Source organism: Scyliorhinus torazame, chromosome 10 (genome assembly GCF_047496885.1).
Source record: "Scyliorhinus torazame isolate Kashiwa2021f chromosome 10, sScyTor2.1, whole genome shotgun sequence".
Taxonomy (NCBI): Eukaryota; Metazoa; Chordata; class Chondrichthyes; order Carcharhiniformes; family Scyliorhinidae; genus Scyliorhinus; species Scyliorhinus torazame.
The window spans coordinates 156231811-156258401 of record NC_092716.1 but is presented as its reverse complement, the minus strand read 5'-3'; the positions used below and the strand labels follow the sequence as shown (position 1 = coordinate 156258401).

General features: G+C 51.2%; 1 protein-coding gene across 3 annotated transcripts in view; it reads right to left on the bottom strand.

Moving 5' to 3' along the window:
* Nucleotides 1–26591, bottom strand: part of creb3l1 (cAMP responsive element binding protein 3-like 1) — a 335084-nt gene that overhangs the window by 200706 nt on the left and 107787 nt on the right. For all 3 annotated transcript variants that reach the window (XM_072518858.1, XM_072518859.1, XM_072518860.1), the window contains exon 2: nt 3580–3787. In XM_072518858.1, coding sequence (XP_072374959.1) covers nt 3580–3787 — 208 coding nt within the window. The remainder of the gene's footprint in view (nt 1–3579; nt 3788–26591) is intronic.

Genomic DNA, 26591 nt, shown 5'->3' with positions numbered 1-26591 from the left:
GGGATCCACAAGTGAAGGGATCCTTTTTGAAGTCATCTTGTTACGACCAACTGAAGGGGTTGAATGAAGAAAGGGAGCCAGTTCATCCTTCCTCACCCAGGGGTTTAACACCCGTGGGGGCATCCCGTCCCGAATTTAACAGATTGGGGCTCATGTTGAGGCAATTCCCACAGAGGGGACAGAGGGTAACAAATCTGGGGACCTCGTCCTGGGACCACTCGTAACAAGGTGACACTTTCTGGCCCCTCCTGTCCCTTGACCAGCTCTTTCCTCGATCAGCCTCTCCTGCTCCTCAACTGGCCCCTCCTGCCCCTCAACCAGCTGCCTAGGTTGCTGGCACCACTGTTCACCTCCATTGCTCCAGAGCTCCTCTGAGCATATGGTCCCATGAGGATATATCGTCTCAATTACTAGAGCCTCAACTCTTGCCTCTCAATGAACGAACCCTCCAATCCATGAGCCCTGCTTCAACTTTGATAGGCAGTGAGTTCACATGAGCTCCGCTTAACCAATTCCCATTTTTAATAGGTAGGATTTCATGGCTGCCACTTTAGTAATTAGTGCCTGACATAATTGCAACACTGAGGTCAAAAGACCTACTTCTTAAGTGCCTGCTTAATCCCCTGAATTGTCTTTTTCTATTCGTTCTTGGATGTTGTCGTCAATGGCTGGGCCAGCATTTCCTTGAATGGCTGCCAAGGCCACTTCATTTCAGAGGGCAGTCAAACATGTTGCTGTAGGTCTGGAGTCAAGTATCAGTCAGACCAGGTAAGGGCAACAGATTTCCTTGATCACAACAATCAACAATGAAGTCATCATTAGACTATTAATTCTAGATTTTATTGAATTCACATTTCACCGTCTGCCACATTACCCTGGGTATCTGGATTACTAGTCCAGTGACAATACCACTACCCCATTGCCCGTCTGCTGCTATCGAGAGGGTGACTGTCATCTCCAAGAAGCCACCTCAAGATTGTATGGAGAAGGTAAAATATTAGACATCTGGTACAGCTACAACACTGGCATCTACCCGGCAATGTGAAAAATTCCCTAGGTGTGTCCTGTACACAAAAAACAGGACAAATCCATCCCGGCCAATTATCCCCCATCAGTCGACTCGCGATCATCAGTAATGTGATCAAAGGGATCATCAACAGTGCTATCAACCAGCACTTACTCAGCAATAACCTGCTCCCGGACACTCAGTTTGGGTTCTGTCAGGGTCACTCAGCTCCTGACCTCATTACTGTCTTGGTTCAAACATGGACAAAAGAGCTGAACTCAAGAGGTAAGGTGAGAGTGGTTGCCCTTGACATCAAGTCAGCATTTGTCTGAGTATGGCATCAAGAAGCCCTAGCAAACTAAAGGCAATGGTAATCGGGGGGAAAACTCTCCGCTGGTTGGAGTTGTACTTGGCACAAAGGAAAATGGTTGTGGTAGTTGGATGTCAACTATCTCAGTTCCAGGACATCACTGCAGGAATTCCTCAGGGTAGCATCCTAGGTCCAACCATCTTCAGCTGCTTCATCAATTACCTTTCCTCCATCAAAGGTCAGAAGCGAGAATGTTTGCTGATGACTGGACAATGTTCAGCACCACCCACCACTCATATCTCCTCAGATACTAAAGTAGTCCATGCCCATCCTGGGGGATTGAATGGGCATTGACCAGAAACTGACTAGACAAAGCATTCTGCTTCATTAGCACCTTATCCACCACATTAAACATTCATTCCCTCCCCCACGACACACAATGACATCAATGTGTACCATCAACAAGATGTTATAATTCACCAGGGTTCCTTCGACAGCACCTTCCACGACTTCAGTCACCTAGAAGGACAAGGGCAGCAGATGTATGTGAACATGACCACCTGCAAGTTTCCCTCTAAGCCACACATCATCCACATTTGGAAACATGGGCGAAATTCTCCGGAAACGGCGCGATGTCCGCCGACTGGCGCCCAAAACGGCGCCAATCAGATGGGCATCGCGCCGCCCCAAAGGTGCGGAATGCTCCGCATCTTTGGGGGCCGAGCCCCAACATTGAGGGGCTAGGCCAACGCCGGAAGAATTTCCGCCCCGCCAGCTGGCGGAAACGGCCTTTGTTGCCCCGCCAGCTGGCGCGGAAATGACATCTCCGGGCGGCGCATGCGCGGGAGCGTCAGCGGCTGCTGACAGTTTCCCACGCATGCGCAGCAGAGGGAGTCTCTTCCACCTCCGCCATGGTGGAGACCGTGGCGGAGGCGGAAGGGAAAGAGTGCCCCCACGGCACAGGCCCGCCCGCGGATCGGTGGGCCCTGATCGCGGGCCAGGCCACCATGGGGGCACCCCCCGGGGTCAGATCGCCCCGCGCCCCCCCCAGGACCCCGGAGCCCGCCCACGCCGCCTTGTCCCGCCGGTAAGGTTTAATTTACGCCGGCGGGACAGGCAATTTATCGGCGGGACTTCGGGCCATCTGGGCCGGAGAATCGAGCGGGGGGGCCCGCCAGCCGGCGCGGCGCGATTCCCGCCCCTGCCGAATATCCGGTGCCGGAGACTTCGGCAACCGGCGGGGACGGGATTCACGCCAGCCCCCGGCGATTCTCCGACCCGGCGGAGGGTCGGAGAATGTCGCCCCTGATCTCTGTTCCTTCACTGTCACTGGGTCAAATTCCTGGAACTATCTGCCTAACAGCACTGTGGGTGTACTCACGCCACATGGACTGCAATGGTTCAAGACACGGCTCACCACCAGTTTCCCTTGGGCAATTAGTGGTGGGCAATAAAATCTGACCTTGCCAGTGACACCCATATCCTTTGAATGACCACATGTTAAAAACGAAATAATTGCGCCACAGGGCAAATTCCTCCGCTGGCCTCTCTTCCTAGCCACCTCCAATGGCAAACTCCAGCTCATGGGAAATAAAATACAGCTGCAAATGAGGAGCTTAACAGGAAAATCTTTTTAGCATTTTAGCTGCCAGTGAAGAGGGTGAAGCCCATCATATAAGTATAGGCATGGAGTAGACTGTCAATCTAACACCACAATAAAAATGAAAAATTAGTGGTTTTCTGTAAGATCTGGAATCCGAGGGCAGTGTTACACCCGAGCACTAAATAGAAAAGCTTCCTGTTACATCTTTCCCTCTTCATTGGAACATGGGAGCATATGAAATAGGAGCAGGGACAGACCATACAGCCCATCGAGCCTGCTCAGCTATTCAACATGATCATCGCTCATCTCCTGCCTCAACTTACTTTCCTAGCCACTCCCTATATCCCTTAATTCCCTGAGAAATCAAAGTTTTGTCTATTTAAGCCTTAACTATGTTCAAAGATGGATCATCCAAAACCTTCCAGAGTAGAGAATTCCAAAGTTTCACAATTCTTTGTGTGAAGAATCTCGGGGTAAATCTTGACTTTGGACCCCAGTGTAACATGGGGGACAGCAAGTTGATGGCCCGTTGAATTCACCAGGAAGGCACCTACCTGGTGTGGCAGCGTAGGTGATCTGAAGGAGAAAGGGTGCCCGGTCTCACAACATAAACTGGAACTGCCCTTACCCTGTCCCGAACCCAGGTAAACCCTCCTTTACCTTTGCTGAATTCATCCATCTTGATTGGCATGACTGGGCTCTGAGGGGCGGAGTCTCCACTCAGAGAGTAGCTGTGATCTGCTTGGATGTCCGGAGTGGCTGGGTCAAGATCCATGTCCAGCAGCGGGTTCTTTTCAGCCAGCAGGGGGTCATCGAAGAAGCTACTGAACAGCTCGTTGGAGAAGTCATCCAGGTTCTCCGAAAAATGCTGCAAGCGCAGAAAGAAAAGTGTTATTGGGCTAAATCCAACTATACCTCGAGATATTCACGGTACAGGGACAGAATGGAGAGACAGGCCTTGGTCTTCTTACAGCAGAGAAGGCTATGAGATGATTCAATGCAGGTGCTCAGTTTAGGTAGAGTAAATAAAGAAGAATTATTTCCAATGACTGAAACGACACTCACTCTCCCTCCACCACCCACGAACAGCAGCAGCTGTGTGCACCATCCATAAGATGCACTGCAGGAACTCACCTAGGCTCTGAGGTAACACCTTCCAAACCCAAGACTGTTCCATCTAGGACAAGGGCAGCAGATACATGGGAACACCACCACCTGAAAGTTCTCTTCAAGTCACTCACCATCTATCTTGGAAATATATTGCCGTTCCTTCACTGTTGCTAGGTTAAAATCCTGGAACCCCTCCCTAACAGCACTGTGAGGGTACCTACACCTTGCAGCGGCTCAAGGAGATCTATCTTTGAGCATAGTCAAATTCAGATTACAGCAGCTCAATGAAGTAAAATGAGGAGAAACATTCTGACGCAATGAGGTGGTGGGATGTGGAATGCACCATCTGATAGGATGGTGGATACGGATTTAATAATATCCTTCAAAAGGGACTTGGATTTTAAAAATGTGTAAATCTGGGGGAAAGAATCGGAGTGTGGAACTAACTGAATTGTTCATTGAAATAGCTGATACGGACCAGGTGGGCCAAATGGCCTTCCTCCAAGATAAACCGTTTGATGTTCACACACATTGACTGATTCCATGATGGGTTTTTTCCCTGAAACAGGTCGCAAGCCTGTTGCCAGAGGCTGAGAGCTTGAGGGGCACCACTCCACATCAAACAAGTCTGACCAGGAGTCCCTCTCGCTCTTACCACCAGCAATTGGCATGTTGGAAGGATTTTGCAGGTTGATACTCAACCCATTTGGCCGCCTTATGAATGCACCTTCCTTGGCCACCAAGTCCTGGGGCAGGGCCTAAACCCAGAGTTTCTGGCTCCAGAGGCAGGGCCGCTGCTCACAATGCCACAGGATCTCCGATAGCATCTGATGGATCGACTGTAAAACACAATAGTGAACCCAGGACAGTGCCACTTATATAAGCCAATCTTTTTTTAAAAATGTCACATTGCAAACTTAGTTTGGAACAAAAAGCACTGGCCGGGATTCTCCGACCTGGCCCCGGCGTACGTGGGAATCGCGCCCCACTGCCCTGACGCCGGCTTCCCAATTCTCCCCTGGCGATTCTCGGGCGCCCGCGGGATTCTCGCCGCGCCGGTTGTAGGCCGTTGAAAGTGGCCCCCCCGGAGATTCTCCGGGCCCCGGCGGGCCGAGTGGCTGCCCAGTTCGGCCGAGTCCCGCAGACGTGGGTTACTCAGGTCCCACACGGTGGGACCCGAAAGGTGTGGCTGCGGGGGCCGTCCTGGAAGGGGGGGGGCGGGGGGATCCGACCCCAGGGGGTGGCCCCCACGGTGGCCCGGCCTGCGATTGCGGCCTACCGATCCATTATTGGAGAATCCCTCTCACTGTCTCTGATAATCACCCCTCCCCTCACTCTCCCTCACCCACACCCACAATAAACATAAGAGGGGGAGGTTAATAGATAGGGATTAAAACACTTAAAATAGGAAATGCATCCCAACCCCACTGCAAATGAGCCCACTGTCTTTTACAATGGTGAGGTTTGTGTCATGAAAGTGCCCTGCCATAGTAGGCAGTGCTTCAGGGTCCACATGACCAGGAGGGAAATTGATTGGCTCTGACCAGCAGCTTGATTTAAATTTAGCAGTTGCTGTGTGGGTTTCCCATAATGACCATTTCCCCTTGCCATCCAAACCCCCTCCAAACCCTGACACCTTACTGACTCTCTTCACCTGATTGCCAGGGTCCATCCCTATGAGCCCTTGACTCTGACATCCTGCAGCTAGTCTTTCCATCCAGCTGACAGCAGCCTGGAAATCTGGCCAGCTGCCTACTCAAACTGGAATAATCCTAATGAGGTTCTGCTATTAGATGTGGTATAACCGCATCACTTCCAGCTGTGGTAGCATAGCCCTTTTAAGGGGACGGGCTCCATGGAACACATAACGAGCTCGGGGCCAATTGTGCAGGATTGTGCAAAGCCTGGCCTGGGAGTTTGCGCAGGGCCCTGGGAGCAGGACCCTGGACCATGGACCTAAGTGTTAAGACTTGCTATATAGTGTTCTGTGCCTGTTACTTAACTACCTGTGCCGGCTGGTTTAGCACAGGGCTAAATAGCTGGCTTTTAAAGCAGACCAAGGCAGCCAGCAGCGTGGGTTCAATTCCTGTACCAGCCTCCCCGAACAGGTGTCGGAATGTGGCGACTAGGGGCTTTTCACAGTAACTTCATTTGAAGCCTACTTGTGACAATAAGCGATTTTCATTTCATTTGTTTTTTACTGGAGGCCTCCAGGGTATGTCTCGAGCCACCACATTGGCAACGAGGTAAATCATTTTGATTGCAGTCGACAGACATTGTGGATTGAGGGGGGAAGGAAGAAGCAGTTGAGATAATAGAGAAGCTCCATCACGAGTCGGGAACAATTTAAATCATGAGAGAAAATGCCTATCATTGGGTCTTGGTGGCTTACAGTGATGCTTTCCAGTCCCGGCCTGGCATGCCAATGCGGATGCATTAAGTCGCTTGCCACTGCCAAGGAGCATCCCGCCACAACCAGTACCCCAGGAGATCATACTGGTCTTGAACTTCCTAGACACTCTGCCAGTGTCTGCTGGGCACATCCGAAATTGGACCGAATGAAACCCCATACTTTAAAAGGTGAAAGAAATGACACAGATTGGCTGGCGATATGAGAAGTCTGAGCATCTGAGGCCCTCCTTCACTCTCAGGGCGAGTTGACATGTGAGGATTGCCTTGTTCTGTGGGGTAATGAGTGGTTGTTCCACCTAAACCAGGGGGCCTCTCCTTAAAGAGCCTCATAGCGTCCACCCAGGGCAGTCAAAGATGAAGAAGCTGGCGCACAGCTATGTTTGGTGGCCAGGCATAGATAAAGCCATTGAAGAATTGGTGTAACTCTGTCACCCATGCCAAATACAGCAATGCTCACCACTGTGCACCACTCTTCACCCTTGGGAATGGCGAGGTCGCCCATGAACCCGGGCCCACATTCACCACGTGGACTCTTTTATGGGCAAGATGTTTTAAATCCTGGTGGATGCCCACTTTAAGTGGCTAACGGTTCAAGAGTTGAAAACTTTACCTCGGCGGCCATGGTAGATACCTTGCAATGAGTGCTTTCCATTCATAGGCTTCCTAAATAAGTCATTTCACACAATGGAACATGGCACACAAGGATGCCCCGTACCACCCAGCTAATGCTTGACTGAGAGGACGATTCAGACCTTCAAGAATACGATGAGAAAGCAATCTGATAAACCACTTCGTCAGCAGTTGGCTAATTTTTTGTTACTGTACAACTGTACCCCTCACTCCCCCACAGGGGTCACGCTGGCTGAGCTGCTCATTGACCTTTGATTGAAATTTGGCAGGGAGGGTGGGTCATGCCAGACCTCCCAGAAGAGTCAGCAGTCTCGGCAGAGGGGCGACAGATTGTTCCGTGTGGGAGACCAGGTCCGTAATTTTGCTTCAGATCCACTTTGGTAGCAGGATGGGTTGTGGTCCAGTCAGGGCTAGTGTTATATGGGGTCAATGTCAACGAGAAGATCAACAGTAAACACGTCAGCCACATACGGAGTCGAGGGGTAGCCACCCCTGTTAAGTAATGGGTTAAGAGACAGTACAATTAGTTGTCTCATTTATGTTAAGTATCCATTAATTGACATTGATATGTAAAGTGGCTTCAGGTGGCCTCTGTCAGGTGGTGTGTTGTTAAGAGTTTTGTGCTGAGGCTGTGGAAGTGAAATAAATGGGGCAAGATTCTACACTCCCGTGCCGGTTGGGAGAATCGCATGGGCCACAAAAATTTCACGGGACGCCGGTCCGACGCCCTCCCGCGATTCTCCCAAGCAGCGGGAACGGCCCTGTCGAGTTCTGCGGGCCGCAGGCCGGAGAATTGGTGGAGACACCCAAAATGGCGATTCTCCAGCACCCCCGCTATTCTCAGGCCCGGATGGGCCGAGCGGCCAGGCCAAAACGGCGAGTTCCCCCCGGCGCCGTCCACACCTGGTCGCTGCCGTCGGGAACAGTGCAGGAACGCTGGGGGGGGGGGGGGGGGCGGCCTGGGGGGGGGGGGGGGGGGAGGGGGGATCCTGCACCGGGGGGTACCTCAAATGTGGCATGGCCCGCGATCGGTGCCCACCGATCGTCGGGTCGTCCTCTCTGAAGGAGGACCTCCTTCCTTCCTTCCAAGATCCGTCTGCCATCTTCTTGCAGGGCGGACTTAGAGAGGACGGCAACCACGCATGCGCGGGTTGGCGCCGGCCAACCCGCGCATGCGCGGTTGACGCCAGTAATGCAGCGCCAGCCGCATCATCAATGCGGCGCCAGCCGCGTCATCTACGCGGCGCCGCCTTTACGCGGCGACAAGGCCTGGCGCGTGTAGATGGCGCGGCCCCGATCCTAGCCCACTGTCGGGGCCTGAATCGTTTGGGATCGGGGCCGTTTCGCGCCGTCGTGAACCTCAACGGCGTTCACGACGGCGTGGGCATTTCGGTGCAGGATTGGAGAATCCCGCCCAGGGTGTTTGGTGAAAAGGAACAAGAACTTTAGACTCTTAATTTCACAGCAACTAAAATGTCTAACAACCCCCAGCTTGGAGTCGACAAGCTCCCCCTCGCCCCCCGCAGGCCGCCCCCCCAGCGTTCATGCACCGCTCACGACTGCAGCGACCAGGTGTGGACGGCGCCGGGGGGAACCCGCCGTTTTGGCCTGGCCACTCGGCCCATCCGGGCCTCAGAATAGCGGGGGTGCCGGAGAATCGTCATTTTCGGTGTCTCCAGCGATTCTCCGGCCTGCGGCCCGCAAAACTCGACCGGGCCGTTCCCGCCGCTTGGGAGAATTGTGGGAGGGCGTCGGACCGGCGTCCCCGGAAATTTTGGCAGCCCAGGCGATTCTCCCAACCGGCGTGGGAGTGGAGAATCGCATCCATTCCAAATTATTAAAAGGATGTAACATAATCTACTGATTCCTCAGTCAGTCCAACAGTATATCCTCACTCACTCTGAGAGTGAATCCTCACTCACTTTGACAGTGAATCCTCACTCACTCTGACAGTGAATCCTCACTCACTCTGAGAGTGAATCCTCACTCACTCTGACAGTGAATCCTCACTCACTCTGACAGTGAATCCTCACTCACTCTGACAGTGAATCCTCACTCACTCTGACAGTGAATCCTCACTCACTCTGACAGTGAATCTTCACTCACTCTGACAGTGAATCCTCACTCACTCTGACAGTGAATCCTCACTCACTCTGAGAGTGAATCCTCACTCACTCTGACAGTGAATCCTCACTTGCTCCAACAGTGTATCCTCACTCACTCTGAGAGTGAATCCTCACTCACTCTGACAGTGAATCCTCACTCACTCTGACAGTGAATCCTCACTCACTCTGAGTGAATCATCACTCACTTTGACAGTGAATCCTCACTCACTCTGACAGTGAATCTTCACTCATTCTGACACTGAATCCTCACTCACTCTGACAGTGAATCCTCACTCACTCTGACAGTGAATCCTCACTCACTCTGACAGTGAATACTCACTCACTCTGACACTGAATCCTCACTCACTCTGACAGTGAATCTTCACTCACTCTGACAGTGAATCCTTACTCACTCTGACAGTGAATCCTCACTCACTCTGACAGTGAATCCTCACTCACTCTGACAGTGAATCCTCACTCACTCTGACAGTGAATCCTCACTCACTCTGACAGTGAATCCTCACTCGCTCTGACAGTGAATCTTCACTCACTCTGACAGTGAATCCTCACTCACTCTGACAGTGAATCCTCACTCACTCTGACAGTGAATCCTCACTCACTCTGACACTGAATCCTCACTCACTCTGACAGTGAATCCTCACTCACTCTGACAGTGAATCCTCACTCACTCTGACAGTGAATCCTCACTCACTCTGACAGTGAATCTTCACTCACTCTGACAGTGAATTATCACTCACTCTGACGGTGAATCCTCACTCACTCTGACAGTGAATCCTCACTCACTCTGACAGTGAATCCTCACTCGCTCTGACAGTGAATCTTCACTCGCTCTGACAGTGAATCCTCACTCACTCTGACACTGAATCCTCACTCACTCTGACAGTGAATCCTCACTCACTCTGACAGTGAATCCTCACTCACTCTGACAGTGAATCTTCACTCACTCTGACAGTGAATCCTCACTCGCTCTGACAGTGAATCTTCACTCACTCTGACAGTGAATCCTCACTCACTCTGACAGTGAATCCTCACTCACTCTGACAGTGAATCTTCACTCGCTCTGACAGTGAATCCTCACTCACTCTGACACTGAATCCTCACTCACTCTGACAGTGAATCTTCGCTCACTCTGACAGTGAATCCTCACTCACTCTGACAGTGAATCCTCACTCACTCTGACACTGAATCCTCACTCACTCCGACAGTAAATCTTCACTCACTCTGACAGTGAATCCTCACTCACTCTGACAGTGGATCCTCTCACTCTGACAGTGAATTTTAACTCACTCTGACGGTGAATCCTCACTCACTCTGACAGTGAATCTTCACTCACTCTGACAGTGAATCCTCACTCACTCCGACAGTAAATCTTCACTCATTCTGACACTGAATCTTCCCTCGCTCTGACAGTGAATCTTCACCTTGCTACAATGATCATTTATTGGAGCTACAGTAAAACCTCAATCTTATAGTGAAACACAGATCAGTCTAACCATGGATTCCGGCTCTCACCCTTGATTCCAGGTGCCCCCAATGGTATCACTGGGTGTGAGATTTTGACCCCTGCTTTTCTGAATTCTGCTTAAGTCAACAGCTCTCTGGTAGTTCATGAAAATAACCATTCTGCAGGTGTGGGCCTGGACTGTGAGTGATATCTCCAAACCATAGGGTGTATGGTAAGCATCCACGCATGAACCTTCTGTTTCTGATAATCCTAGCACCCTCTTGTCTGTAGCACTGACTTTGGCTAACTCATCCGAGATAAGACTGTAAGAGAAGAAGAATGTTGTCTGGACAACATCTGCTCTGTCCTGACTTGTACAGTACAACACTCAGCCATTGAACACGGTGAAATCCAGAGCTGATCAGTATCAGGCAAGGCTACATACTCAGGTTCTCATCTCCTGGGTTAGGAAGGGGATTCACAAAAAGGAAAAGCTACATTTTCAAGTCCCACTGTGAGGAGATGTTAATCCAAGGTCACATCTGTCCTCTCAGTTCAATGCAAAAGATCCAATGACAGTATTTGAAGATGTTTCTAGGTCAATAATTATCCCGCAATTCGATACACTGCTCACTAAAACCGAAAGCTTTGTGACAGTTGCCTGGTAAATGACCATTCCTTTGTACAAAATAGTGCTGGTGCTGCGGAAACCTAACAGAGTCAAATTATTTTGCAAACAAAAAATGTTTTAAAATAATTACCCCGCAACCGGCTTCTGGTGACGGGGATGTGCTGAGCAGACGCACAAAAGAGGCTCTCTTCCTGGACACACAAATTCAGGCATGTTCAACCCAAAATAGCCTGGTAAATCCGGGAGAAAACCCCCTCACCCTCCTGTAACACCACCAAGACATGCCAAGCAGCATCAACCCTAGGGACTGAAGAGATGGCAGAGGCAGTAAGACCCTTGAGAGGAAGGCTGAGGTGTTGGCAAACACGCGAGGCAACGAGTTCCTGGCCACACCTGAGCAAGAAGGACCGCCAGATTGTACGCAGGGCCTCCCCCTGATGAATGAATGGAGGGAATTCCTAACGCAGGAACTGCAAGAGCTCAAGGATACCACCAAAATGGAAATGGTGGCCATGGTGAAAGTGGCAGTTGCGGAGGCGCTGGTCACCCTGCAAGCAGCATTGGAGAAGGTGGAAAGGTGGCTGGAGACACAGGAAACGACAATCAGGGAGCTGGAGAAGGCCACGACCGACCAGAGCGATCGGCTCACCTCACTCGAGACAGAAATGGCAAGGTTGGTAGCGATGCAAGGGACATTAAAGGGGACGGTCGAGGACCACGAAAATCGGCCGCGTCGCCCGAACCTCTGCATTGCGGGCCTACTGGGGGGTACCGAGGCCAGGAAACCCAGGGAGTAAGTGGCCCAGATGCTGGGCAAACTGGTTGGAAGGGAAAGCTTCCCCAAACCCCCATGTGGTATTATCAGGTATTGCAGTACCCCAGAGGCTGAAGTTTCATTGGGGGTTTACCATTGGCTGTATAGTATGTAGTTCCGCCCTGATAGGCGGGGTATAAGAGTCAGTGCCATCCCAGCAGCCCTCATTCTGTACCTGAGCTGCTGGGGAACAGTTCTAGTCTATTAAAGCCTTCAGTTGTGCTACAACCTCGTTTTAGTAGTTATTGATTGTGCATCACCCCAGAAGTGGACAGAGCCCACAGGTCACTTCGGCCAAAGCCTGAGGCCGGGGAACAGCCGCGGGCCATCATTGCGAAGCTGCACTAGTACCAAGATCGGGAAAGGATCTAAATTGGGCAAGACATACAAGGTCTGCAACTGGGAGGGACACTAGATCCGGGTGGGCCAAGACATTAGGGCAGACCTGACCAAATGCCGGGCAGAATTTAACAAAGAAACGGTGGCCCTATATAAAAATGCAGCTAAAGGTGGTGCACAGAGTGTAGCTAACCAGAACCCAAATGAGCAAAGTCTTCCCGGAGATGGAGGACAAATGTGAATGATGCCAGGAAGGCCCGGCCAACCACACCCACATGTTCTGGGACTGTCCCAGACATGTCTGGTTCTGGACTACCTTCTTCGAGGCAATGTCTAAGGTTGTGGTGTGAGGTTGGAGCCATGCCCAAACGTGGCGGTCTTTGGGGTTTCAGAACAGCTAGAATTCTTTATGGGGAGGGGGAGGGGCAACACCCTAGCCTGGTCCACCCAAAGCTTCAGACTGGATGTCCAGCCTGGTGGAATTTCTCAGCCTGGAGAATATAAAATTGGAAGAGGCCTTCCACAGGACATGGAAGCCATTCACCAACTTGTTCCAAGATCCATTCATAGCCAACAACCCCCAACCAACATCAATAAAAGCCTATTATCTTGCTGTTATGGGCCTTTGCCACTGTGTTCCTTAACCATCACTACCCATCACAAAAGTGTCTTGTTGGCTATAAAACACTGTGGGGCTGCTTAGGTACTGTAAGGCATTCTATAAATGTAGGACTCTCTTGTTATATTTTCCAGAGGGAATGCTAGCTGTGTTTTCAAATGTTTAATGGAAATTATTACATATGTGGCGGAGTTTTCTGCATGTGTAACCTTGCTTTAATTAACACTGAACAGGCAGTCAATTGTTTCTACTGGTACACAGCTTGGAAGGTTGGCCACACCAGATTCAGAGTTGCTAATCCCACCTGTGACCTTCCCTCATGGTTGGACCTGGAGTGCAAACCCCCTCCAACCCCAAACACAACCCCAAAACTCCCCCTCTCCAGCCCAACCTGAAACCCAACTCCCCTCTTCATCCCCAACCTCAAATCCAACACGCCCCTCCCCACCCAATCCCACCCCATGCCGGTTTGTAATTGGTCTGCATATGAGGTCCCGAAAGAAAACAATGAAATACTCACTCTCAGTCCCGCCCATCAGCCACCAGAAGGAGTGGGCAGGATCTATCAAAATCATTGCATCCGGCTTGACAAGGGAAATATTTACCCTGGTGTATTTGTTGAATGCGCAGAGGGTGTGCTTGGCTCAGCCAGTGCTGACTCACACCTGGGTGTGGAATTCACCAAGACAAGGTTTGTCAGCAGACTGTAATTCATCTGCTATTGTTTGCTTGCAACTTAAACAAAATGTTTTATCCACACCATTGTACCTGTTCTGGGTTATCAGTGAACTCGTCACATATGTTAAAGGTGTTCTGCAGCTAAACCGGGATATCCTGTCTTTCAAACTATGTGTGTCATCGCTATTATAATTAAAAGACAAGTGAAGCAGTATCCCGCCTCTCCTTCGCCCTAACTCATTGAAGAACACAATGTCACAATTTGCCATCCACCTCAATCAGATTTGCCCCATTTAAATATCCTTGTGTCAACTTGTGGGCAAGTGACCATACAACAGTCCAGCGCAATCTAAGCAGAATGGTGAAATACTGCAGGTGAGTGAGCCGCACCGAACGTGGTATGCCGTCCACACCCACTAAAAGCTGTCAATGGACAATTTGTGAATGAGCCAAGGTTAGCTCTGTTCCTCTTTCTGTTCAATTCTCAGCCACTGGATTGAAATTGAATAACAGAGGCCACCACCAAGATTGAAGAATGGTAAAGGGGCAGGGATAGATGGGGGAGGGGAGAGGGGGAATGGGTGTAGGGGAGGGGGGAATGGGTGTAGGGAAGGGGGATAGTGGAAGACAAAATCAATCACACGAAGCTCAAACTTTAAAAAGCCTATATGGGAAAGAGAAAACTCACGCAAGTAAGGGGATTGTAACTGGTGTAAACAGGCTTAGTCGAATGTTCTGTCAGGTGAGCAACTAATACGGGAGCAGGAAATCCATAGAACCCCTACAGAGCAGAAGGAGGCCATTCGGCCCATCGGGTCTACACCGATCCTTCAACAAAGCACACCACCCAGGCCCACTACCTGGCCTATCCCATAACCCCACCCAACCCACACATCTTTGGACACTAAGGGGCAATTTTTAGCGTGGCCAATCCATCAAAACTGCACATCTTTGGACTGTGGGAGGAAATTGGGGCACCCGGAGGAAACCCACACAGACATGGAGAGGATGTGCAAACTCGACAAGGTTAGAATTGAACGCGGGTCCATCAAGATGTGTCTATCTCTGCCTTGAATAAATTCAAGAACACAGCCTCAACTGCTTCCTGGGGAAGAGAATTCTCCAGACTGATGAAATTCTCTGTCTCAAATGATAGAGCTATTATTGTTAAACTGTGTCCCTAGCACAGCACGGTAGCATAGTGGTTAGCACTGTTGCTTCACAGCACTAGGGACCAGGGTTCAATCCCTGTCTTGGTTACTGTCTGTGCAGAAACCTGCACCTTCGCTCCGTGTCTGCGTGCGTTTCCTCCTGTTTCCTCCCACAAGTCCCGAAAGACGTGCTATTAGATGAATGGGGAATTTTCACAGTAACTTCATTGTAGTGTTAATGTAAGCCTACGTATGACACTAATAAAGAATATTTTTATTTTTATTACTCTCTCCCCACAACTGGAAACATCTTCCCAGTACTTATCATATCAAGTCCCCTCAATTTCACATATATTTTTAAAAGTTCACCTCTAAACTCCAGTGGGATAGACCCAGCCTGTCCAACCTTTCTTCAGAAGAAAACCCTCATCTCGGGAATGAGTCGAAAAGCAAATGGAATGTTGGCCTTTATTGCAAGGGGAATGAAATATAAAAATAGGAAAGTTTTACTTCTTTCAACTGCTTCCAACACAATTATATATTTTTTCAAATACGGAGATCAAAACTGTCCACGATATTCAATATGTGCCATCACCAAAGCCCTGTACAGCTGCAGTAAAACTTTCCTATTTTTATATTTCATTCCCCTTGCAATAAAGGCCAACATTCCATTTGCCTTCTCAATCACTTGCTGTACCTGCATACTGACTTTTAAAGATTCATTTGCCAGCACACCCAGGTCCCTCTGCACTGTCGAGTTCTGCAATCCCTCTCTATTTTAATAGTAGATTGTTTTTCTATTCTTCCTGACAAAGTGGAGAAATTCACATTTTCCCACATTATACTCCAGCTGCCAAATTTATGCCCATTCACTTAACTTGTCTATATCCCTTTGCAGACTCTGTATTGCTTCTTCACAACTTACTTTCCTTTCTATCTTTGTGCCATTGGTAAATTAAGCTACCATACCTTCAGTCCCAGCACCCAAATCATTGATGTATATTTTAAATAGTTGAAGCCCCTGCACTTTGGCACTCAACTTGTTACAGTTTGTGAATCCAAGAAAGACCAGTTTATCCCTACTTTTGTTAAGGTTTAATAACTTTAGCTAACTCATGTTAGCTAACCAATCCTTTATCCATGCTAAAATGTTACTCCCGATACCATATAATCATACCTTATGGCACCTTATCAAATACCTTCTGGAAACCCAAGAACACCACGGGCGGGATTCTCCACACCCGCGCCAAAATGCCCACACTGTCGTGAATGCCGTCGAGGTTCACGACGGCGCGAAACGGCCCCGATACCGAACGATTCAGGCCCCGACAATGGGCTAGGATCGGGGACGCGTCATCTACACGCGCCAGGCCTTGTCGCCGCGTAAAGGCGGCGCCGCATAGATGACGCGGCCGGTGCCGCATAACTGGCGTCACCCGCGCATGAGCGAGTTGGCTGGCACCGATCACGGGCCACCTCACATTTGAGGTACCCCCCGGTGCAGGATCCCCCCTCGCCCCCCCCGCAGGCCGCCCCCCCCACCATTCGCGGGCTGTTCCCGACGGCAGCGGCCAGGTGTGGACGGCGCCGGGGGGAACCCGCCGTGTTGGCCTGGCCGCTCGGCCCATCCGGGCCTGAGAATAGCGGGGGTGCCGGAGAATTGCCATTTTGGGTGTCTCCGGCGATTCTCCTACCTGCGGCCCGCGGAACTCGACCGGGCCATTCCCGCCGCTTGAGAGAATCGCGGGAGGGCGTCGGACCGGCGTCCCGGGAAATTTTAGCGGCACAGGCGATTCTCCCAACTGCCGTGGGAGTGGAGAATCTCGCCCCACATCTATAGATTCCCATTTACCCACCTTGTTACTCCCCCAGAGAAAATTCTCATAGATTCGAGAAATATGATTTCCCTTTCACAAACCCATGTTGACTCTGCCTGATCAAATTTTGATTTTCCAAGTATCCTGCTATAACCTCCTTAATAATGGATTCTAGCAATCTCCCTGTGTCAGATATTTGGTTAACTGTCCTGTAGTTTCCATAGTGTGCTGACAGTTGTGCCGCTGGCCGGGGGGCTACTGCCAGGGCCAGGGGGAATAGTGGAGGGTGGCCGGGAGGTGGGCCATGGGGTTGGGGTGGACGGGCACCAAACACCATCACGCAGCCTGCAAGGCAGCCAGGCAGCGGGACTGCCGCTGACTGCCCACTGTGAACTTAATGCCACAGGGCGTGTGGGTGTCCCATCAGGCCACCCCCTTAGGTACCCTATGACCCCAGCTGACCCATCAATGGGATGTGTGCACTCCAGCGCAACCAGTGCCATCCTGTTGGCTGGGATGAATGTGTGTGGGGAATGGAGCGTTAATATGCAGCTACAGCTTGTCAGCCTCTCGAGTGTCAATCCCGACCACGGCAAATCCAACGCCATTTTTCATTGGAATTGGTCATGTTCTACGTGGCGCCGGTGCAAGCCCATTAACGGTTCCTGAATTGCCCTGGGAGCGGAGCAATTTTGCTGTCACAGAAGTCCACCGATTCTGTCCTTGCATCAGCACTTAGGGCTGGATTCTCCGATTCTGCGGCTATGTCCGTAGGATCCGTCTGCTCTTACGACCAAAACGTCGGAGGCGCCTCCGCACCAATGCTCTGCCCGGTGGGGGGCAAGCAGCTGCACCACGTAAAGCCCCCGGCTTTACCTGCCGATACGGGCGCAGAATTGCCGGGTCTGTGGCCCTCCCCCGATGCTCCACCCCCGATCGGCCGAGTCCCCGACGGCGTGGGGCGCGTATCCTCTCACTTTTCAGGAACCTCACGTGGAGGCTGCAGACTGTGTCCAGCGCCGCCACAGTGGGGGGTAGTCTGGGGGTGGTGAGGGAGGTTACGGGGGGCATTTTTTGGCAGACCGGGTCCACGCTGCTGCACCATGATGTATGGCTAATATTTCTCTGATCAAACAGATTATCGGATTGCCACTTGGGAAATCTTGCTTTGTTCAAAAACGGCTGCTATACTGACCTACATAACAAGTGACTGTGGGTCACAGTAATGTTTTAGATATGAAACTCTCTTTGTGACGATTCTGAGCACTGTAATTGAAGGGGTATACAAATGTGAGTCTTTCTCACGCAGGACTATTCTATTGCTTATCAGTCAGCTCTTTGTCATCTATCAAGATACAACCCTCCTGTCCCATCACATGGGCAAGAGCTACAAAGTTAATTGCAAAATTAGAGGGTGCAACAATTATTACCACAGGGCCCCTCCCACAAGGAAATGGATTTTCTATTTTTTATTTCGAGAACTAGCAACCTGCTGTTAGCACTTAAACAAGACCGCACCCAAATCCTGCTCATTTACAGGTAATTGTGGGCTGTGAAATTACAATAATCAAGCCAGCTTCATTGAAAACTTTCGTATAATCAGATCACAAGGCCAACCACAGTGCCTGACCACTGTCCCAGTTGCAATATCGGCTACCCACACTGATAGGGACCTGGATGTGGGGCCTTTTGATTTGTATGACTTAGAACTATAGCAGTCAAAGTTGGGCCTTTAAATGTGGAGTCCTTGATTGTAGTGCAGTAGAGCCTCTAACAAGGGCAGCTAAGCAGCCTCAGATTTTACTAACAACATAGCAAGTCTTCCATCATCAGCCTCACTAATAATTGGATAGTCTCAGACAGTGCTAATAAAAAGTGGGCAGTCATTCTATGGAAAGAAGGGAATTCTTCACACACTCCCCTCATTTATTTCCTCGCCTTCAGTGTGTAGTAGCCTAACCCTAATAGGAATGCTCTTTCTGCTGGGCCTTTAACCTAAATGTGCCATTTTTACAAAATGTTTCAACGCATAGGAATCTGGGTGTCCTTGTGCATGAATCGCAGAAAGTTAGTAAGAAGGTACAGCAGGTCATAAGGAAGTCAAATGGAATGTTGCTTCACAGTACCAGGGACTGGGGTTCAATTCCAGGCTTGGATCACTGTCTATGCGGAGTCTACACGTTCTCCCCGTGCCTGCGTGGTTTCCTCTGGGTGCTCCGGTTTCCTCCTACATCAGACTCCTATTTATTGACTACAGCTCCGCCTTCAACACCATAATCCCAGCCAAGCTCATATCAAAGCTCCAAAACCTAGTACTTGGCTCCCCACTCTGCAACTGTATCCTCGATTTTCTGACCAACAGACAACAATCAATAAGAATGAACAACAGCACCTCCTCCACAATAGTCCTCAACACCGGGACCCCGCAAGGCCGCGTACTTAGCCCCCTACTCTACTCCCTGTACACACACGACTGCGTGGCAAAACTTGGTCCCAACTCCATCTACAAGTTTGCTGACGATACGACCATAGTGGGCCGGATCTCGAATAACGACGAGTCAGAATACAGGCGGGAGATAGAGAACCTAGTGGAGGGGTGTAGCGACAACAATCTCTCCCTCAATGCCAGCAAAACTAAAGAACTAGTCATTGACTTCAGGAAGCAAAGTACTGTACACACCCCTGTCAGCATCAACGGGGCCGAGGTGGAGATGGTTAGCAGCTTCAAATTCCTAGGGGTGCACATCTCCAAAAATCTGTCCTGGTCCACCCACGTCGACGCTACCACCAAGAAAGCACAACAGCGCCTATACTTCCTCAGGAAACTAAGGAAATTCGGCATGTCCACATTAACCCTTACCAACTTTTACAGATGCACCACAGAAAGCATCCTATCTGGCCGCATCACAGCCTGGTATGGCAACTGCTCGGCCCAGGACCGCAAGAAACTTCAGAAAGTTGTGAACCCCGCCCAGTCCATCACACAACCCTGCCTCCCATCCATTGACTCCATCTACATCTCCCGCTGCCTGGGGAAAGCGGGCAGCATAATCAAAGACCCCTCCCACCCGGCTTACTCACTCTTCCAACTTCTTCCATCGGGCAGGAGATACAGACGTCTGAGAACACGCACGAACAGACTCAAAAACAGCTTCTTCCCCACTCTTACCAGACTCCTAAATGACCCTCTTATGGACTGACCTCATTAACACTACACCCTGTATGCTTCATCCGATGCCAGTGCTTATGTAGTTACATTGTATATTTTGTGTTGCCCTATTATGTATTTTCTTTTATTCCCTTTTCTTCCCATGTATTTAATGATCTGTTGAGCTGCTCGCAGAAAAATACTTTTCACTGTACCTCGGTACACGTGACAATAAACAAATCCAATCCAAGTCCCGAAAGACATGCTGTTGGGTGAATTGGACATTCTGAATTCTCCCTCAGTGTACCCGAACAGGCGACGTAGATGGCAACTAGGGCATTTTCACAGTAACTTCATTGCAGTGTTAATGTAAGCCTAATTGTGACAATAAAGATTATTATTATTGTTAGATAGAATATATGACACAGAAATAGGTCATTTGGTTCAACTGGACATGTTGGTATGAGTCTCCCCACTCTATCCAGCCCTATCAGCAAATCCTTCAATTCCTTTCTCCATGCGTTTATCTAGTTTCCCCTTGTGTTCTACATTCTAACCACGCTCTTAGCAAAGACATTTCTCTTGTGTTTTTTATTGAAGTTATGAGTTACGGTCCTATATTTTTGCCCTCTAGTTTTGGGTTCTCCTGCAAATGAAGCTATTTTCTCTAAGTCTCTAGTGAATCGGCTAATTGCTTTATTACACAAAGAGGAATTTTTACCCACGCCCTCCGTGTTTTCTCACAGAGAGGGGTTTATTTATCCATGGATAGTCTCAACTCCTAAAGATTATAATATTACTTGGAGAATTTGGTTTCAATTAATCCAATAATGGGCAATGCTTCAAAGAGACACAAAGATGTTGCCAAGTCACACATGGAGCGCCAGAGGTCACAGTGAATCAGGGCGCCATTGGTAACGTGATGAGAGGTAATTTAACCAGCAAGTCAAACACTTGGAAACAGCGACAGTCAAAATAATGGCAACAGTTAGGCTCGAAAATCTTGGTAGGTATTTGTGTTTTTTATTACTTATTTTCAGTTCAATCTTTGATTGTTGAGGGATTTCAGTACTTGGAGAATTGTACATTATTTCAAATTATAGAATTCACAGTTCATAGGCACTGATATTTCAGTAGTAGGATAGATCAAATGTCGAGTAAAGCTCCCTCTTCATTGCCACATTGAACAAAGGGATATAGGATAGGTTGAATGTAAAGCCTCTTGATTGTCCTATTTCAGCACAGGAGCATGTCCGTGAGGGGCCAGATGTAGAGTAAAACCTGCGCTTTACAGGCTTTTTGGCTTCCAATATTAAATAACGATAAGTTAGAATTTTCCAGGTCAGGCACAGCATAGTTTCTACAGATGGATTAAAATACCCTCAAAGCTGTCCTGGCTAATGTCTACCCAAATGCCAAAATGTGACTGCTCCACTTTCCATTGTATTGCGTTGAGCATGTCTTCCTTGACCTTGAAAGTCAGTAAATTCTTCTGTTTCTGCCCAAATGGGTGTTAGGCTGATCAGATGGGGTGTGGAGCAGCTCCTCTCTGTTAGCAGTAACTTATAATTATGTCCTATTTATATATATATATATACTCTACATGTAGAGTCTGTAATATGGATAGGAATTAAAGTTATTTCTTTAGGATGCCCTGCAATTTTAAATATGTCAAGCCCTATTTAAAAAGATTTGGTACGATGTTTTGGGTGACCAAATTTTAAACTCTGCCCTTTGACCTCTGTGACCTCCCCTCAAATCCCAACCACAGAGGTTGGAAATAGCTTCCCTGTACTTTCCCAGAGCCTGGATAGTCTCCATAAGATCATTGTAGGCATAGCTTAGCATTATCACTAATCAGTCCCTAAGCTCTGCTGAAATGGCTCATTGGTTTAAAATCCTTCAGATGACAGCATCTCTGAACAAACAGCTCAACATCGCTTTGCTCCTGAGGACCTTGAAACACATCCAGCATGGATATGAACACAATGTCAGCTGTGGTTCAGTTCGTAGCACTGTCACTCGGAGCCAGCGACCTGAGCACATAATCTAACTGAGGGAGTGCTGCACTGTTAGGAGTGCATTTTTAGAATGAGACATTCACCCTAGGCCCATTCTTCCCTCTCAGGTGGATGTAAACGATCCAAATGGAACTAATTCAAAGAAGAATAAAGTAGTGATCCCTGTTAAGATTTATCCCTCACCCAACATCGCCAAAACAGTGTCCAGCGACTATTTCACTGATCTGTTACCGACATTACAACAGTGTTTACACCCACTCAAGAACAATTAGGAATCGACAGCAACACCCACATCCCATAAAAGAATAAAAATACTGTTCAAAAATGCTTAATTGGCTGCAAAGCGCTTTGGGGCATCGTGAAGTCATTAAGGGCACCGTAGAAATGCATTTTCTTTCTTTTATGCTTCTGAAAAGCGACCAGAGTGACTATTACATTAAAGGGGGCACATTTTAACACATGACTCGTCAAACCAGCTCCATTAATATCTTATGCAATATGTGAAACAGAGACCGGAAATCAACCACAAAGGAGTCAGTGAGAGGCAGAACCACACTGTCCAAGAATGCCCTCGAATTCCCGCCCATTGACCTCCCAAGTTGGAAGGTGCCTGTTTTTATGCCAGGATAGATACCTATTTGGATCACTGACCATTGCAGCTGAAGTAGTCAAATTTCCTTGATTGAAAGGAGGTCCCTCTGGAGGGAGCTATGGCTTGTAGAACACATTTAGTGGCACAGGTGTAAAACAATTCAAGACTTCAACCCATAGTTTCATAAGAAGACTTATTGATAGTGTGCACTGGCGACTAATCTGGAGGATGTTTAAAAAGTTGCTGCATTGTGTGGCACAGTATGGCAAATTCCAATGCAAATAAAGAGGGGCACAACTTGGGCATTAACATCAATCTGTCATAGATCAACCTGCGGCAGGAAAGTGCAAATTAGGGGAGAGGATAGCTACATTGCAACGGTGTGTGCGTGTGGGTCTTTACATATATGTGTGTGCAAATGCAGTAAAGTCACGCTGTTCATGGGCATTACTTTCCTGGGAAACCTCGCGAACAATCACATTACTTTACAATAGAAATCAACTAAATTGGTTCCAGCCAAGTATAAAGACGATAAAGACTATGCTGTTAAAAAAATTAACAGAAACTTACTGGAGAAATAGTTTAGTCAAACAATAAAACAAGAACAATTTAAAATTGCCACATTTGCAGTGCTTTATCTGAGGGTAGTGATGGATTGTGATCGGAAATTAAATCGCAGCAACAAGGAACACCCAGGCGAAAACTACGCAATCGATGCACACCTGGGGCGTCATTCTCCGACCCCCCAGAGGGTCGGAGAATGGCCGTTGGCCGCCGTGAATCCCGCCCCCGCCCCCGCCGAAGTCTCCGAAGGGAGAAAAGTCGGCGGGGCGTTAATGGCGCCGCTGCCGCGGAGAATGTCACGGGTCTGCGCAAGGCAGCCGATTTTCGGCCTGCCGATATTCTCCCTCCCGGATGGGCCGAAGTCCCGTCGACGTGATGACCGTTCACGTCGACGTGAATCAAACCTCCTTTTCATCGGCGTGACCCGGTGCTCCAGGCTCACGCCGACCAGCGAGGAGGTGAGTGACGGCGTGGGGGGTTGGCTCTGGGCAGGAAATGGCGTGGCCGCAGACTGATTGCGTGAGGAGAGGTGTGTCTCGGCTTGTGTGTGTGTGTGTGCGGCGGGGGGGGGTGGTTAGAGTAGGCTGGGCTCCGGGGGAGTGCCGGGAGGGGGTCCGTGCCGGGGTGGAGGTTGGGGGTTGGGGGGGGGGTCCGTGCCGGGGTGGAGGTTGGGGGTTGGGGGGGGTCCGTGCTGGGGTGGAGGTTGGGGGTTGGGGGGGTCCGTGCTGGGGTGGAGGTTGGGGAGGGGGTCCGTGCCGGGGTGGAGGTTGGGGAGGGGGTCCGTGCTGGGGTGGAGGTTGGGGGGGTCCTTGCTGGGGTGGAGGTTGGGGAGGGGGTCCGTGCCGGGGTGGAGGTTGGGGGTTGGGGGGGGTCCGTGCTGGGTTGGAGGTTGGGGAGGGGGTCCGTGCTGGGGTGGAGGTTGGGGGTTGGGGGGGTCTGTGCTGGGGTGGAGGTTGGGGAGGGGGTCCGTGCCGAGGAGGGTGATCGGAGGGCAAATGAGTTGGTCCACCTGGCCAGGTGCCAGCCTCCAACAGTTGGACCCATGCGGTCCATGCCACCTGGCTGGGGGGAGGAGGGGATATGGGCAATGATGACATGTCGTCGTTCCCCTCCCCCCCCACCAGGCCGTCATGTTTTCAGATCATCCAGCGATGTTGGCCGCCGTGGTGGCAGCCGCTCATGTCTATGTTGCCCTGGATGAGGAGGAGGAGGAGGAGCGTGCCAGAGAGGCGGTGCAGGCAGCCGCAGAGGGGCAGGCGGCAGCCGCCCAGGCTGGAGGGACACCTGACCGACAGGACGAGGAGGGGGAGGAGGACGTCGCGGCCCCACGGCAACGGAGGCACCCGAGGGCGCCCCGTGTGTACCGGCCCCGGCAGTCATACCAGGACCTCACGGACCGGGAATGCAGGAGGAGACTCCGGATGAGCCGGGAAACCGTGGCACACATCTGCCACCTGCTGGCACACCTGTCACCGCGTGGCACTGGCGGGGGACACCCTCTCCCCGTGTCCGTCAAGGTTACGGTGGCCCTGAACTTTTATGCAACGGGGTCATTCCAGGCACCGAGTGGGGACCTGTCCGGCATTTCGCAGACATCGGTGCACCGGTGCATCCGGGCAGTGACAGATGCCCTTTATGCCATGGCGCACCGCTACATCCGCTTCCCCGTGGACCGGGCCAGCCAAGATGCCCGGGCCGTGGGCTTCTCTGCCGTGGCCGGGTTCCCCATGGTCCAGGGCGCGATCGATGGGATGCACGTCGCCGTGCGGCCACCTGCAGATAACAGGGCCGTGTTCACTAATAGGAAGGGGACCTATTCGATGAACGTACAGGTGGTCTGCGACCACCGCATGATGATCCTGCACGTCTGCGCCCGTCACCCAGGCAGTGTACATGACTCATTCATGTTGTCGCGGTCATCCATCCCCGGCATGTACGAGGGACGCCATCCCCGGCTGAGGGGCTGGTTGCTGGGCGACAGGGGCTACCCATTGCGATCGTGGCTGATGACGCCTATACGGAGGCCACGCAATGAGGCGGAGAACCGCTACAATGATGCCCATGTAGCGACAAGGGGAGTGATCGAGAAGTGCTTTGGCGTGCTGAAGATGCGTTTCAGGTGCCTGGACCTCTCTGGGGGCGCCCTCCAGTATCGGTCAGATAGGGTCGGCCGCCACATTGTGGTGTGCTGCGTCCTGCACAACATAGCCCAGCAGAGGGGCGATGTGCCGCAGGCAGAGGAGGGCGGAGTGGAGGAGCAGCAGGAAGAGGCACAGTCCTCCCCAGATGAGGGGGATGGGGGCAATGGTCAGGGCAGACGGGGTAGACACAGGCGGGTGGCTGTCCACCGTTACCGGCTGGCCCAGCGGGCACGGGACAGACTGATAGCCGCCCGCTTCACTGACTAGATGGGCGTGGGAATCGGCTAGTATGGCCACAGACCGCACACCATGGCAACAGCCGACCACCCACACCCCACACCCATCCACCCACCCAGCACCCTCACCCCCCTCCCCAACCCCACCCACCCCACCCGCATGCACACCACCCCCCCCCCCCCATTGCCGATCCACCGGCGGCACAACGGGCCGGGCTCACACAGTTGCGGGTGGACGCGTGTCTATCGCAGGCCATGGAGGATGATGACAACCCGCGCTGCGATGAGCTCCTGGCTCTACATCATTGGACTATGTCTGACCCATGGCCACAGTACCACCATCCACCCGGACCATCCCTGCATGCGGCTGTGACACTGCAGCGCACGGTCCTGTCCTCTGCCCGGGGGGATGTTGATGGCGGCCCAGGGGGAAGGGGGCAGACTCACCTGGGGCTGAGGTAAGGCCACCCCTCACACACACACTTGCGCTCAACGTACATGACACGCCCGCACACTTTGGACAGAGCACAAAGGCAGCTTCGGTAGGTGTAACTTTGACTTTAATAACCAAAGGAGTTCATGCACGTGCCCGAGCCCCTAAAACTCATCTGTGCCCTGCACCCGTGCCAACTTACTCAGTGTCTAATTGTTTGGCCTTACGGGCCCTTTGACTACGTCTATGTGGTTCCCCAGACGGTACAGCAGAACTGGAGGTGGACTCCTGTGATTCCTGCCCTCTGACACTGGATCCCTTTGGCGGCCGTTTCCTGGGGCGTCCTGGCCTAGATGGGCCAGGCTGCGGCCCGGGCAACTGGGATGGCGAGCTGCCAGCCTGTCCTGCCCGTTGCCCACCCGATGCACCTGGGACGGAAGGGGGGGAGTCCGAGGTGTCGCGGTGTACCGGGACCTCCCCTACAGAGGGAGCCGGGACGGACCACACCACCTCCTCCTCCCTCGGGGTGCCCGATGGCCCCCAGGCCTCTACATGGGTGGGGGATGCGAACGGACTGGCCATCCGACGCCCCCCCGACATCTGGCGCTGCCAGTCCTGGAGGCCCGTGCTGGTATCGACAGGGGTCTGCAGGTTTGCAGCCATGGAGCCCAGGGTGTTGGCCAATCCTGTCTGTGACAGTGCGACGCCGATTCGCACATGGCCACTGGCGCCGATGCCCTCAGCGATGGCCTGCTGAGACTGGGCC